The sequence below is a fragment of the Gambusia affinis genome, linkage group LG11, assembly GCF_019740435.1.
Source record: "Gambusia affinis linkage group LG11, SWU_Gaff_1.0, whole genome shotgun sequence".
Taxonomy (NCBI): Eukaryota; Metazoa; Chordata; class Actinopteri; order Cyprinodontiformes; family Poeciliidae; genus Gambusia; species Gambusia affinis.
In genome coordinates this window covers 20,624,101-20,640,234 of record NC_057878.1, presented here as the reverse complement: position 1 = coordinate 20,640,234, position 16,134 = coordinate 20,624,101, and the positions used below count along the sequence as shown (strand labels likewise).

Below are 16,134 nucleotides of genomic sequence, written 5' to 3'. Positions count from 1 at the left end.
AAAAATCAAAGGAATATATGAACAGACAAAGAAAAAAAAAAAATAGAACTATAATTTAAAGTGCGCAAAAAATGTCTCCCACTAAAGGGATAGCATCTCTGTCACAGGGAGATGCTATACTGTCTGCAGTTTGTTGAAACCAGCCTAAACAGAAATGTACTCCTGTCACTACAAGCCAATTTCATGGCTGGTAAGAGATTTTCTATTTTATAGAACTGTCAGTCACGGACCTTTAACTGATATGAACTTTAAAAGCCCTCTATTTTGTTTGAAGAAGAAATAAAGTGTGAAAGACAGACATTTCTAAACCAGTGGTTGTTGTCCAAACATACGGTGAAAATTGATGTCCCAAACCACAGGGTAAGCATGGTTTCAACTCAGCTCATTTCTAAAGAAGACATCCAGAAGCCCACTGGAAGATAGAAGGTGGTGTTGGATGTTATATGGCTTCAAAGTAGTGTGACTTATAGTACTGTAGATTACCTGGAAAATACAAAACAGTTTTCATTTTATTTATTATACTTAATGTATATCATATTATTTTAATTTTGTTTTTCTTTAGTTATTCATAAGTGTTGTGTGTTCTGAAGCACCAGTGGCCCCAGATCATCACACTACCATCATCATGTTTTACTTAGGTATGATGTTCTTTTTCTCTGAAATATTGTGTTTAAATTAGTCAGTCTGCAGAATATTTTTCCAAAAGTCTTCAGGATTATCAAGATGATTACTTTGGAAAATCTCAGCTGGGCTTTTGTGTTCTTTTTGGTCAGAGCATTTTTGCCTTGATACTCTAATGGGTGGCACTGTTTCCCAGTCCAGTAATGAGCACTGATCTTAACTTAGGAAAGTTGGGCCTGTAGTGCCTTAAATATGTTTTTCTTGGTACTTTTGTGATCTCTTCCTGTGATGAGTTTTGTGATGAGTCCTTGTTGTTTTCTCTACTTATAGATAATGGTTTGTTGGAGACATAAAGTCTTATGAATCACCCTTCTCAGACCAATAGATATTGGTAACTTTTTTTTTCATCTGTTCTCGGATTTCTTGCCATTGGGACATGATGTCTTGCCTACTTCATTTTGTTTAAGGTTCTATTAATGATTCTTGATTCTACATGTCGTCTTAGAGTCATTATGCCTGGGTGCGGCCAGCCAGTGAATTGAGGAATATAAACTTTTCATTTAATTTCCTGTCATTGTGTTTTTTGAATAGAAATAATATTCACATTTTGGAGCGGCAGAGCCAGAATCTTGACTTTCTGATTAAGGAATCCGTGGATGAAGCTAAAGAATTTGTTGATAACAAGTGGGGCCTTTCAACTGCAGAGCTGGAGCTTATCAGCCAATATTAATTGTCAAAAATACCAGTGAAAAAAGCAAAATGCTAGTCAACAACATACCAGAAGGGTGTGATTTCTGAAATGCCAACAAAGTGCTCCTATTTACTTCATGTCATTTTAAATAAAATATAAATTGAAATAATCCTTTTACATTGTTCATTTTTCTTTAGAGGTATGCCAGTCTTATTTCCCCTCACAAATAAACATCTTGTTTGAAATTCAATTATTTAGCATTTTAATCTGCACATTGAGTTTGTATTTCCTACCACAACCTTGATGTGGCACATAAAGCAAAGAGAAGTTAAGACGTTTAGTCTCTTCGAATTGAAATATGTTCCCTTTGTTGAAGTTATGACATTATCTTTAAGACTATTGTAGCTGTATAAACATTTTTAATCTTAGTAAAAGACAATATAAAGGTAAAATAAGCAAGACCAAGAGACTTATTGAAATACATGTAAAACAGATATCAAAATGAGAACTGTAAGAAAACAGCTTTTTGAAACAAATCACTATAAGTGCTAAAGACTGCAGCGGTTGTCCTCTCTCTCATACTGTAATGAAAATACACTATCATTGTCAGTCACAGATGATATTGCTTCTGAAATTACTATTCTTTGCTTTGGTCTTTCTTGTCTCACACCTCCTCCCTTTAATTTTCCAGTCCATACACCTCCTTATTTTAGCTTCTCAGATGATTTCCTTCAATTCATGCTTTTAAACGCCAATAAGTTGTGCACTCTAGGGTACCTTTATATTAGTTTTCCATATCACTGAAAAGTCTGATCAAATTTCAGTTATTATGTATAATCCGTGACAACACCTTAGCTCTTAACTGCTTTTCACTTCTGCTTCCTTTGGTTGCCATTACATTTTGTTTGTCCTTCATAGTACAAAATCAATTGTAAAGACTGAAAGCATACTTAGTACAAAGCGAATATAAGACACCTGCAGTTTGAGTGGGACTTATTTTCCGTTGTTTGCCCAGGTGAGGTTTTGGGATAGAACAGTAATTTTCTAAGACCACCTGAAAGTTTACTCCCTGTCTGAATGAAGTTTGTGCTTAGTGACATAAAAAAACTTTGATATCTAACCAGGAAAGACAGTGACTATTGGCAAAGTAGAGAAATTACGTTATTTTAACAAAGTTACAATGAATTAATGGCAAGTTGGTTATTGGCCGTCAATCAAAAATATCTGGTACAGCCCTGATTGTTCAGTACGCACAGGTCCTGAACAAATACAAAGTTGTTTTATAGCTGAACACATTCTGAATTTTTATGTGCTACTTTAAAAAATGATATTGAAATAAAACCGGTAGAACTCCCAGATATTAATTAACTTGGCTTTTTGGGAACATTGGGATTTTCATGGGCCGTGAGGCGGGCTGAGCCAAAACTTTATGTGGCCGTAGGCATCCTTAAACATCCATCGTATATTGCTTACTCTGCACTTAACTGAATAACTCACCTGGCACTACAGTACTTAGAGGTGAATGTATCTCTGGTACTTGAGAAAAATCAGCTGATGTCCACATGGCAACCTGCAACATTCAATTTGCTGAGAAGAGGAGGGATCCTTTTAGATGAGAAAGGATTTTCCCAACAGCTGTACTTGCTGCATTCAGGTTCAGCTGGCGTGCTAAAATAAACTTTATTTTTATGCATTTGGACCAATGTTTTTTTCTAGAATTGTGCTACTCATGGTGTTGACTTGAAGTAGGCTATCTTTGTTTGGATTTGTTCTTTTTGTAGACTTTGGCTCATGATTTATTTTCTTGGTTGATGCATTGGTCTTTTAGACAATTATTTCCTCTGGCTTTAGATGGTGTGCAACTGGAAAAATTTTAGTTCTTACATTTTTTTCTTTAAAACTTGTGGTGCACAACTTTGGCGATAAGACATGGTTTTACAACTGACAGCAGCTGAGTAACATATCTGAAGTACAAATAATTCCTGAACTATGATCATCTCCTCCATCAATCGTAACAACCAGAGTCTCTCTCCCAGGCTTTCTAAGCATACAGCCAGAGAGATTTAAAAAGGAGTGGCAAAAGTAAATAAGGTAAAATGACTGTTTGCCAGTATCTGATTGTGTCATCCTGGACAGGTTACTGTAAAATAATAGTGTCTCTGCTACCCGGGAATTGAGCTATAGCATGTCATGACACTTATGTGACTATTATACAGCAGCAGTCTTTATAATAGTCAGTGAGGCTTCTTCAGATTTTCAAGACTGACTGTTACTAGGTTTCATTTCTGCCCACAGAATCACAATCCACAATGACTCTTGAAAGATAACTGGATCACATGAGATACGACAACATTTAATTTCCTTTTGGTATAGATATCGTACTTTTGAATTGAATTGAATGCACAGCATGTTTTTTTTAATTAGCCACTTATAAGACAGGATAAAAAAAGACCTTAAAAACATCCTTTATTTGCATAATTGAATTGTTAAAAAAAAAAAAACATAAGCGGCCAGCTAAACTGGACAAAGAAGAATAAAAAAAGATCTCTGCTGCATATTTGAGTGTTCAAGTACAACTTATAATTCCAATATCTGCATAACCATTTCTAAGCCAGATTTGACTTAGAATTATAACATTATCAAAACAAGAGTAAACTCAAGCTTCTGAAGAAACCATCAATTAACCTAAAACTAAATACAAATACCTAATGGCTAATTTGCTGTTACATCTGTTAAATAAGATAAACACTGTTTTATATTTTGCATAGCATGTATTAAGATTGTAAGGACTACTTTTTTTTCTGGTGCAGTCTGGTTTATTTCAATTTGAAGAGATATTTCAAACCTCTAAGCACAAACATTTTTCATGGTTTCTGAACAAACTCTTGTGTAGGCAGAAAACTGCTGTGCTTGAGATGTGGGAGGTCGGTCAAACAAACAAACGAGAAGGGAGATGAATCTCAACAATATGCTAATGTGTGTGAAAATCTTGCGAAGCAGTTTGATTCAGTGAATTCCTCTTGTCATATTTTATCATTGTTGACAACGGAAGTTAAAATTAGCTGAATTACATCAACTACAAGGAGAATTAAATAATTTCAAATGCTCAGAGTTTCCTTAGAGCAAGAATGAGAGTGGCATGAAATAAGTTAGCTGGACTAATTAAGATCACCAGGGACATTTTTAAAAGCTTGTGTTTTTTTTTATTTTTATTTTTTTTCATCCTGATACGTCTGCAGTAATCCACAGGTTTAATCGTGTTTTATAAAAGAAAAAAACGACTCCACTCCCTTTGAAGAAAAACATTTTTTTCTTTCATATCAGGAGTGGTCTTCAAAAATCATGCATCAAACATCCTTAAAGCAGTGACATTTTCTTTGTCGGTTAATCTGGCAAACTGGTGTGTCAAACAGCTCAGGTAGAAGCCTGCAGATGCTTCATAGGAAATGGAACATGAAAGATGGAATTCGACATCAGCGCTACTTTGTGCGCCTATAAAACATTGGAGAAAATTCCTGTCAGTAGTCTCTGGCGTCTGATGCTTTCAGCAAGTCCTATTGTATGAGGTCTACCGTGAAGAGGATCAGTCATGCCTAAGCCCAGACACACAAAGGAAAATGGAGCAGTTGCACCAAATTTAGACATGCTGCCAGATGTTGAGGTGAAAAAAACACTTCTGTTGTTCCCACTTTTATTGGCTGGGTATTAAAGTGAATTGGCTGTCATGCTTTCCATTCTACACTTAGACAAATAGAAACAGGGCTGCGAGGCAATAAAAGGTCTAATAACTTTCAGCGAGGGCAAATGTTAATGGCAATGGTCAAACTTTTAAGCTGGACAGCAAAGTCATAGGAAGCTTACTCATGCAGTTAATAGGGGTCAGACAGCTTGCTTTCATTGTGTGTACTTAAAAATATACTTTACATTGTCTATGGTTGCATGGAAAGAGGTAGAATGACTTGAAACATGACAAATTTTCTCTCAAAAACACTGAATACTGACTACAGGTGCCAAAATTTCAAACAAATAAACCGTTCTTTATGACAAAATTGTTTTGCTCTTATTGGCACTATTGTTGCCTCTGGCAAATTGGAGACGAAAATCAATTTCAGCAATCATTTCTACATCCTTTATGGATGTACTCTCACAAATGTTTTTGATAAACAAGAGCTACTAACGACTGGCAAGTGTGATGGGGGTGCACGTTCGTATGTGGGTATATGGCTTCTGTTTTTAACAACTGATAACTGTATGTGCTGAATTTTAAGTACTACATAAGCGCAGTAAAGCTTTGTTGTCCTTAGAACAACTAAGAAGAAAAAAAGATATCACAAAAAGATGAGTATTATCTTGCATTTCTAATGATCAAATTCAGTCAGGTAAAAGTAAAACATCTTGTGAAAGAGCAAGGCTGATGTAGGTTGTACTAAATTTTACCAGTTTCGCTAAATTTAAGCAAAACTTCAAAACACATACAGCATCAAGTGTTTCATCTTTTCACACAAATACGCTTCTAAAATATGCTTATTGTATATATAACTACACTACTACATACTTATCTTTATCCCCAGTACAGTGGATTTTGAGGCTCTAGGCCAAAAGAGGAACGCAAGACAAAATCAGTGTAAAAAACACAACTCTCTAATCTGTTGAACATGACTGTAAACTGTGATTTCTTTTTAGTCATTTTATACTTTATACATTTTCAACCATGAAAATAAGCTTTTTCAGTATAATGAACATTTAATCAGGGAAAATACTTGCAAAACCATATATTTGCTCAACAATTAGGTTACCCTTAGCTTTCCACTGGTTAAATAAACGATAAATGATTTCCTGAAGAGTTAGACCTAATAATATTTATGAATAATACATACTGATAAATCTATTACAAATTCCAAGTATTCAACTGCAAACATTAGATGTTTGTAATCAGAAAAAAAACCCCTCTGTGTCATAAACCGAATATGATATGCAAAACAGTTACAATAAAGACTGACTACGCATAACCTTTCACACTCCTTAAACGGGAGTCTCCTTAGTAGATACTAATGCTCTTTCCTTTAACACTGTGGGGTTCTAAGACTTTCTTTCTTTCACTAAAGAGACGCTGCCTTATCAAAGTGGGTAAAGATGCTGCAGTTTTTGGTATTATACCATAAAAATTGTACATAATTGCTCTTTATTTTCCTCATACCATCTAAACTGAAATCAATGAAAAACGTTTTTTTTAACCCTTAATGTGTTGAAGGATTCTCTCATTCTGTGGGCCCTTGGTCAAGGTTAACATGGAGGTGAATTGCACTATTGATGGACTTGATCTCACATGAAAATGGGGGGCTTATGTACTTATAAAATCTGAAGCCTTGCGTCTCAGTGCAGGGCTGAGCTGGATTTGGGTTGACACACTAACACACCAGTCAGTACAGATTAGGCACATTGATTTTAAAGAGGTTGATGCCACACACCATTTACCAAAGCTAACATACTGAGAGCTTGATCTGTTACGTATTTTACCCAAAAGATATTAGTCAGTTTTTGAGTGAATAATTAAATTATGTATCATTCAAATGAAACACTGTGATGAACAAGGCAAGTACATACTGTCCTAAAACTGAATTTTTGTTCAGCTTCCACTGTAATTAAATATAAATTATGAAAAGTATTAATTGAACTGACAATATTGTGCATGTGTGTTTGAATGATGACACCAAATAAACGCATTTTAAATGTTTTGGACATACCTAGTAATTGCTTAGCAAAGTGAGCTCAAAGTGAAGCAGACAAAGTTGTCAACAATTGAAGGGCATGTGCAACAATTGTTAGTAAAACTGTCAATGATAGTCTAGGAGAAGAAACAGAATACTTTCTAAGAAAAATATCAAAAACAATTTAAAGCAGAAAATAAACTCTGGCCTACTTTAAAAAAAAAAAACACATGGCTGCTAATAAAAAGTCAGAACATTGTGAAAAATGATGCTTTTATACTGACCTATTTAGCTGAAGGTTGAGTGCACACACATGCCTGCTTCAGTTTGTTTCAGTGCCATGTAATGCACAGAAAATTTAATTAATTAAAAATGTCTGAGCATCTTCCAGAGCGTTTCTAGCTTTGGCCTGATTTCATCTTTGACTGAAATGAAGTCAAAGATGTTATGAAATGTTCTACATGTGGTTTGGGTGACAGATATAGTGCAAAGTTGATCAACAAAGTTAAATTTTGGGCTATTTAGCCTTGAGATTTTATGTTTATCTATTCTACTTTCCATGATTATCAGCTATATTCTTTTTCTTTGCTCTTTCTTATTCTCTATGATGCATGTGTTTTTCTGTTGATTTTATTTCTGTTAATTTTATATCCAGTCTCAGGTACAAGAAATATTTAGTCAAGTCTTTGATTTTGTGTTCAGACTTTGAAGGCTTTGATTTTTTGCAAAATAATCTATATTCTTCTGTGCTTCTGGTGAGCTTGGCTAACTCAAGAAGTATTTTTTAGCAACGTGTCCATGCACTTGCGAGAACTATTTACTCATTCAAGTTTGGACAACAAAAAATGTATCCTTATTTACTTGTTTGGTACATTGAATGGCACCAGAGAAGGAACAGTTTGGGTGTGGGTACTGTATTTCAATTAGCTCACAAAGTTGAAATACAGTATGCTTGTCAGTCAATCTCTTTTCTTTGGACACTTTTGTTACCAATGCCTTACTGCGATTGGGACGATTGTAATTAAATATTTTTGTATTCCATGCTATTATTTCAACCCTAACCTTTAACTATAGTACCTCTGCTGTTGATATTTATCACCATTCTCTCCTCCACATCAAAACGTCTGTGGAGTGACGTTTTGATAATTGGAGTTATAAGGGAACATTTTCATCCCCATTAGTCTTCTTGTCCTCCTCACCTGAATACTTCTTATTACTCATGAAATATGCCTGGGGTATTCCTAAGAGTAAAAAGTACGGGTGCAGGGCTGGCATCCAGGTACAGATTAGGTGAGCCTCCTCATCAGAGGTTTCCTTATTGGACTGGAGGCATCCCTGGTTTTTGCTGCTGGTTACTCTTGAGTTTTTCTTGGAAACAGGCCTCGTCCTTGGCTCTTCTAGTCTGTTTCAAATTGCCAATGATTAAGGCTGGCTCAAGTAACACATTTTATTGTATCTTATTTTATCGTTCTCCTGGCCCTGCTGCTGTGCTTTTAAAATTTTTACAGATTTGTTGTCATGTATGGTTAAGTTGGATTACAATTCATTGTTCAACATGTTCAACATTGCCTCATCAGCAGCTGAAATTTGTATCTATCTTTGACTCTTTTGATTTTGTCTGACATGTTTCTGGGCCAACCCATGTAATAAAGGTCATGGCTTGGACCTTCTCCCTTGTTTGACCCTTAGCATTACCAACATATCTGTGTAGGATGTACAATTGAGAGATTATAATTGTTTCTTTGTTGACCTTAACTTTAAGTAAATACTCTTGAAATTAAAAACCCAGGGTTTCTTAATAACTGAAAACTCTTCTGAAAGGTTCTTTGTCATGTTTGACAATTCTCTTCTTTCCGATGGAAATGATGTAAACACTATTATCCAGTGGTTCAACAGCTTTTTGAGAAGGATGTTGCTCACCTTCTTAGCACCTACTTACAGTAAAATTTATATGACCATTTGCAATTTGATTTTGTGCTAAAAGCATTCCACTGCAAAAACGCTACTTAAAACTACCAGTGATATTTTGACAGGTTTTGGCAAATACAAAGTTCTGGTCTTATTAGACCTTTCCTCATCTTTTGGCACATGTCTGTCAGAATAACTTTATTATGAGAAACAGATTGAGGGATGTGGTTGGGAAGTCTGGGTTTGATCTAAAGATGTTTTCATCTTACATGCCTGTGAGGCATTTTGGTGTGGCTGCAAGAAGTACTTTTGGAGTTCCTCATTGCTCCGTACTAAGACCTATTTGGTTTTTAAAATGTATTCCTTTGCTGATGATATTCAGCTATACTTCTTATATGAGCTTCACGAACATTGTCTTTTATTAACTGCTTAGCAAACATTAAGCATTAGTTGAGTGACAACTACTTATCGCTAAAGCCAGACAAAATGTTATGTGTGATACTAAACAGCAACTGCGTGATTTGTGATGCTCACAGGAGTGAGACCCCCCAACCAACCAAAAATTAAAGCTAATCCATTATGAATTACAACCAGAAAACAATGTAATAAAGTGTTATATTTCTGATAGAAAAACATCATTCTCCATAAAATAAATAACTAAATAAATAAATAAATAAATAAATAAATGCACTTTGTTCTGTCACAGAAAAAGGCAATAACAAAATTGTTTTGGAAAGGTCAAGATACAACAAAAATAGATCAGAGAGCAATTTCTTGTAGCTAACCATCATACTTCAGTTTGTGTTGAGGAATAGAATATGATTCTTCAGGCTGATGTGGAAAATGGATGAAAACTTTCCTATTTATTTGCAGCTACTTTTATCATTAAAATATCAGACAGAATAGGAGTAAAGATCAACAAGGTGTGTTCATTCACACCAGTAAGAAAATGAACAATTATTCCAGATTATTAATCAAATATAGAAATGTGTATGTGCACAATTTTAATGTCTTTCCCCTATTTCTTCCAAGCTTTTTTTAAACATTGTATAGAGATTAAAATATTTATAAAATATTCACAAATCCGCCTTGCTGGAACTTGTGTCCCTAATTTACGTGAACAAAAGAACACATTGCCCAAATAGCACTAGCTGTTAGATGCTCTTCAATAATATATCCATGCTACAAGCACTCACTTAGCTTTAGTTTCATTCAGAGGATAATAATAGCTGCTTCCCCATTTTACTCTCTGAGCTCTTTAGAGACCTAGACAAAGGATACATATTGTTTGAGTTGACAGCCAACAGCATGATGTTGAAAAGCTTTCTTTTAATCTGACTTGTAGTATAAAAACTTTACACCAGATTTGATTATCTGTGGAAATTATGTCTATTCATGTCTATCCACTAAAACAATCATTTAAAGTTGTGCATGATGTTGTACTTGTCATAACTGTACGATTTTAAAGTTAAACTGTGTGGAAAATTAACAAGACAATGTTGAGAAAAACAGTCATCAATTATCTTAATTACATGATATGAATTCAGATTACAACAATGTTGAGGAAAAAAGTTTTATTCCCATTGTCTGCTTGCTGTATTGGGCTGAGTGAACTGGAATAGATGCACTAATCTTATCTCTGAGCACTGATTTGTTTGCTCAGACATGACTGAAATCTGCGATTAGCTATGGAGCTTGTTGTTTGGGCCATGTTGTGTCATATCTTATTTCAGTCACACCCAGCCTGGATGCACTTGCGGGGAGCTTAAACTAGGAGGTCTCTTCATGGGCAGCAACAGTTTAAACACAGACTGTAGTTGTCATACCCCTGGTGTCATTTTTAATCAGACAGTGCTGTCATGCTCCATAACAACTGCAGAGACACTAGTGTGATGGGTAGAGACCTGCTACAAGAGCGCTGACTCAGTGTCCACACAACAGCTCATGAAAATACTGTTTTAGGATCTGTCGGTGTGGCAATGATGGTCCAACAAACGGTGGAATCACACTGGGTGGCAGTGTTGTTGTTGCTCTTGGCCAAAAATAAAGTTTGATGATATAGTTACAGTATATAAAGGCTAAGCTAAGCAATACACATTTTTAAGATAATCCGTAACAAATGCATTTAGTTTAAATGACTAACCTTCTCTGGTGTCATTTATTGAATGGAACTATAGGTCTGCATATTCACCTGGGTGGCTTCTGTGAACAAATTGTAAACTGAAAACATTAAAAAATTTTACACGGTGGTTGTTATAAAATTAATATGACAAGTATTACATGTCTATGTTAGAAATAGCTCATCTGTTTATTATGGATATGCTGGTTCAGCAAGGGCTATTCTTATTGTTTCCAGTAAAATTAATACAATCTGAATAACCATAGCCATCATTACAGATATATGTATATTTAAGTTTAGCTTTATCAATGAGTAAACCTATCAGGTGATACTGTATAAATCAGATCTAAAACACTGTAGCACAAATTCAGAAAGGAATTTGACTCTCTGCCCTCTAAATACTATAATTATGTCTTTAGGTGTTTGGAGACAGAATCACTCTTTACTTTTAATGTGAATTACACAATTAAAAGAAATTAAATTTTGGGGATTATTGAATATTAGCCATTACACTTAGCATATATAGTTTGCAAATATAATATTGAATAAGAAATTGTAACAGCACTAACCAATTATTTTGATAATAAATTCTACCTAAACATTTTATTAAAATTTAATTGAAGATGTTGGGTCAACTGTTGGTCATCATTCATCTTGTGTCATGTCCAGTGGAGAATAATAAGGGTTATAGATCTATGTAGGTTGTTTTGATGAGTATTTCAGCTTAGACAAGGCAGGCAAAGTCTTTGTTGGTGGTGCAAGAGTGCCCAAAATGGCAAAAACGAAGCAATAGCTTTAAATATAGTGTTAGTAATAATACTGGTTTTGGCAGATTTGCCTTGCTCTTTCATGACACATTTGTAAAGATTTTCTACAACAGAATAAGACTAATACTGCAAGGAATTTTTTCATGTTTTTCTCCAAAAATATACCATAGAAGAAAATGTTTTCATCCTCTTTTTATTTATTTATTTATTTATTTTTTATTTTAAAACCTAAAAATGGAAATAAAAAGTTTTATTTTGGATTTTTATAAAAATTGACTAGTTATTCTTTTTTAATTAACTGATGGTGGTCTGGTTATGCAACTTTTGCAGCTCTAAGCAAATTTCATTTGGCTGGATCATGAGTGGAAATTGCTCTATGGACAGGAAAGATTGACAATCCCTACATTATTGTATGATGAGCTATGCTGGAGGCCTACATCCTTTAATAGAAACAGTTTTATGTGATGGTGGGGATAATGTGCCTCAAAGGCAATAAGTTCTCTGAATTCCCAAGACCCCAATCCCATTGAGCATCTGAAGGATGTCCTGGTCAAAGAAGATCAACCCACGAAGGCTCTGCCTCTCAGCTTACAAGACTAAAAACATCTGCTGTTAATATCTTGGTGTCATGTATCATAATAAACTTTCAAGGAGCATTAGAGTTCATGCCTCAATGAGTCAGAGTTGGAGACAGGCGGCCATAATGTTATGCCAGATCCGTGTATCTGCTTTGCATAAGTTATTTAAATCAACGCAAACAAAATGCATCCAAGTTCTGTGCTTGAAATTGCAACAGTTTACCTTATGGATCTGTGCAAGGACAGGCAAACTCAAACAATATTGGCCTACCTTGAATTCTTCCAGGATTTTATACGTTTTCCCTCGGTACTCGCAAAAGTTTTTAACCTCCTTGCACTCGGGGCAGCATCCATTGTGCTCTACTTTCGTGCACTTCGGGTGCAGTTTCGGGCACTCGGGCTGGTCGCACACGGGCCCGTCCTCCGTGCATACGCACGGGCAGTTTGAGTGTCCCGGATAGAAACGCTCCCCCAGCTTGTACACGAACCCGCTGTCATCCACGCACCCTTTTCCCCTGTAGTCATCAAAGACGATGTTATCCGCAGCGGTCCGCTCTGCCTCGTCGGCGACGTAATCCTCGGGGTTGCCAACCGTGGCTGGAGACGCGACGCTCAGGGCCAGGAGGAGAAACAGGAGGAGGACGGAGGCGGCCGAGAGGAGAGGGCCCATCCTTCCCCGCGGCGTTAACATCCACATTCAACACGACTGCGTGGATGTCATCTCTAAGCTCAGGGTATTCTCTCCGGATGCGACCAGGTCTTTATCATTGCTATCATCGTTATCACGTCTGTCATCGTGTATCCGAAAGAGATGTTCTGCAGTGGAATAACAAAGAAATTAAATAAATAAATACACAGATAATAATCATGGCATGGGGTGGTGATTTCACTGCTGCTGTTTTGCGCATTCTCACAACCCTGTCTCACCTTGCGATGTACTTTTTTTTTTTTTTTTCCTGCAACAAGTTTTGTCAAAGAGATTATTTTACACGATGACAAGCAGTTTCGTTTCGGTTGTCTGGCAGCGTATACTGTTCAACAGGTTTGTTATATTGTGCAGCAGCAGATGTAGGTCCAAGAGCAGCAACAGAACAACAGAGAAAAGGGCTTGTGATATTCATTACTGAAGTGGGTGGAGTGTTTTATTTTCCAAATTCTGAAAAGGTCGACCAATTTGAGGTTAAAAAATTTGAGAACTTTATATAGGCTAAAGGACCATAAACAACAGGTAGTTTCATTTGTCACATTTAAAATGTATTTGCTCTTGTTAGCATTAATAGTAAACTAAATCAGCACTGCTAAGCAGCCATACATTTTAAGATCCACCACCCTCTTTATTTATTTGTTTTTTTATATATATATAAAGAAGCAGTAAAACAGTTAGAAATAGGCTGAAAAACTATCCCTGAGCATTTAGAGCTTCGTATTTTACAATGCCAGATGGATTTCAGGGACAGCAGTGGCGCACTTTAAGCGATAAGGCAAACTCACCGTGGTTTATTTATTATTATTATTTTAATCTTGATATCCTCTTTGTGTGAAGAAAATCCAGAACACGGATTGCTGGAACAGATCTCAGATAGTCGCCTTGCCCATTGGAAACTTCACTCTCATCTCCCATTAGATTCACAAGGTTCCCCGTAACACTATTGTTCACCTCCTTCCTCGTGGATTATGGGTTCAAAAGCAAGTAGTGATCAGCCTTTTTTTCTTCGCTCTTTGCAAATGCAAAGACGGTGACATTCACGAAAAAGTAGGTCTGTGTCATCATTACCCTCATCCGACTCACCTTTCTGAGACAATATCGCAGTTCACGTCCATCAGCATGCGGCACGGACGCACAGAGCTACAAAAAAGGAAAGAGAAAACTGCTTAAAATCCTCCGTATAGCCTTCCTTGAGAATCCAGAGTATAGTCAGTATATCCAAATGATGCAGGTTGCTCAGCGGCTGTCGGTCTTGTTGCGCATATATGCGAGCGTACATCCAGCGGTTGCATTGGAAAACAAAAATCCACTATGACTAAGACGAAAGATTATGCAAAAAAATGGGGAAAAAGCAAAGCACTTCTGAATGAAGGCAGTCATTAGAGGATTTTGCAGTTGAGGTTTGCATTAATCGCCAGTAGGCGAGACTGAGGAGGGAGCGCTCCCGACTTTCAGAACCTTGGAGAGCGACCGTCTCCTGCGTCCTGCTCTGAGCAGAACAGAGCGCCCCCCAGCTCCTCTCCATCCACCTCCTGTGTCACCCACAGTCACAACACTCACATCTCACAACCACAGAAAAACTACCACTACATTTCTGGGAGAGCGCCTAAAGGGCTAAAAAAACCCCCAACTAACTAACTAAATAAATAAAAAAATAATTAAAAAAGCAGATACTAATAATAAAAAAGCTAGATTTCAACCGGTAGATTGAGCAGGTATAGGCTACAGTTTACGGATGGGTGTTAGTTTACTATTGCTTCTGTGAACTGGTGCGCCTCAGTGCATGCTTGTCTCATAATGAGGTACTTACTATACATATGTCTTTGTACACGCAGTTGTGTGCATCTCTGCTCCTGTCTTTACACATGACCTGCAGCATGTTCCCTTGAGTCACCCATAATTTGCAGCACATTTTCACGGCGACCTATTTGTATTCTGCCGTGCATCGCACAGAAGGGAGTCAGACTTTCTCTGCCCCCACAGCAAAAGAAGAAAAAATACAGTAAGATTCTGCGGCAATGTGGGCTTTGTTTTACAGAAGCTAACCCATAGGGGCCACTGCCTAACTGTGTTCAGCCCAACCACATGAGAGACAGAGAGACAGAGAGAGAGAGAGAGAGCCCAGAGCACCATCAGTTAATTAAATATTCCTATGAGAAATCATGAATATTTAACTACTCCAAAAATGTGGCTCCAAATGCCTCACAGGAGGGGGAACCTACACAGCAAAAAGCATTCTGACTCCATACCGCTCCCGGCAAAAGTTTTCACATCTTTTGAATGTTTCACTTTTAGCCATTTTACAACCTCAAACTTTAATATTGTATCAATTTTACTGGGACTTTTTACACAAAAGGGTATAAAAATTATAAAGAAGAAAGAAAGATACAAAGAAAAAAGACAAAAATGAAAACAGGAGGGAACATATGGGTTGACACTTTTACTTCCATATTGCTAAATAAACAAACAAAAAGAATATTACGTAGACCAAATTGTCTAAAGAAGTCACTTACTTAAAGATAAATATTATGTATTCTTATGTAAATTTTATTGCTTGTTTAAAAGTTTATTTCTATTAATCAGAGAAGAAGACAAGCATCCCAATGTAGCTCTGAAACATTTGCACAGATCAACAGCTGAGATGAGAAAATCTGTTAAGAACAACTATTAGACTATTCCAAGGTTGGCCAGCAAGAAGAACAGCATGATTTAAAAACTGATTTTCACAAAAGATAAAATCATTTAAAAATAAATTAGCCTGACCTAGTTTGTGAAGAAGAATTGCATCTGTTAATGTGCAAAGCTGGTAGAGATGTAGCCTAAAAGATCTAATTGGCAGTCATGGTGCACATATGTTCAGTCCAAATGCAGATTGTGATTATCCGATCTTGATTGTGCTCACTACTTCTCTTTTCAATTAAATACATTGAACTATGTGTTTGCAACATGACTAAATGTGAACAGAGATCTATGAGAATGAATACTGCTGCAAGACTGTGTTTAATTAATAATGATAAAGGGACAGATGTGTACAGG

The 16,134-nt window shown here is 36.3% G+C and overlaps 1 protein-coding gene across 2 annotated transcripts in view; it reads right to left on the bottom strand.

Annotated features, from left to right (window-relative positions):
• vwc2l (von Willebrand factor C domain containing 2 like) overlaps positions 1-15,192 on the bottom strand; it is a 31,797-nt gene extending 16,605 nt beyond the window's left edge. Inside the window, exons 1-2 of one of the 2 annotated variants that reach the window (XM_044130866.1) lie at positions 13,884-15,192; positions 12,664-13,208 (exon numbers count right to left, since the gene is read on the bottom strand). In XM_044130866.1, coding sequence (XP_043986801.1) covers positions 12,664-13,089 — 426 coding nt within the window. In that variant the 5' untranslated portion in view covers positions 13,090-13,208; positions 13,884-15,192. The remainder of the gene's footprint in view (positions 1-12,663; positions 13,209-13,883) is intronic. The other variant, XM_044130867.1, reaches the window with a different exon arrangement.
• Between the last annotated feature and the right edge of the window lie 942 nt (positions 15,193-16,134).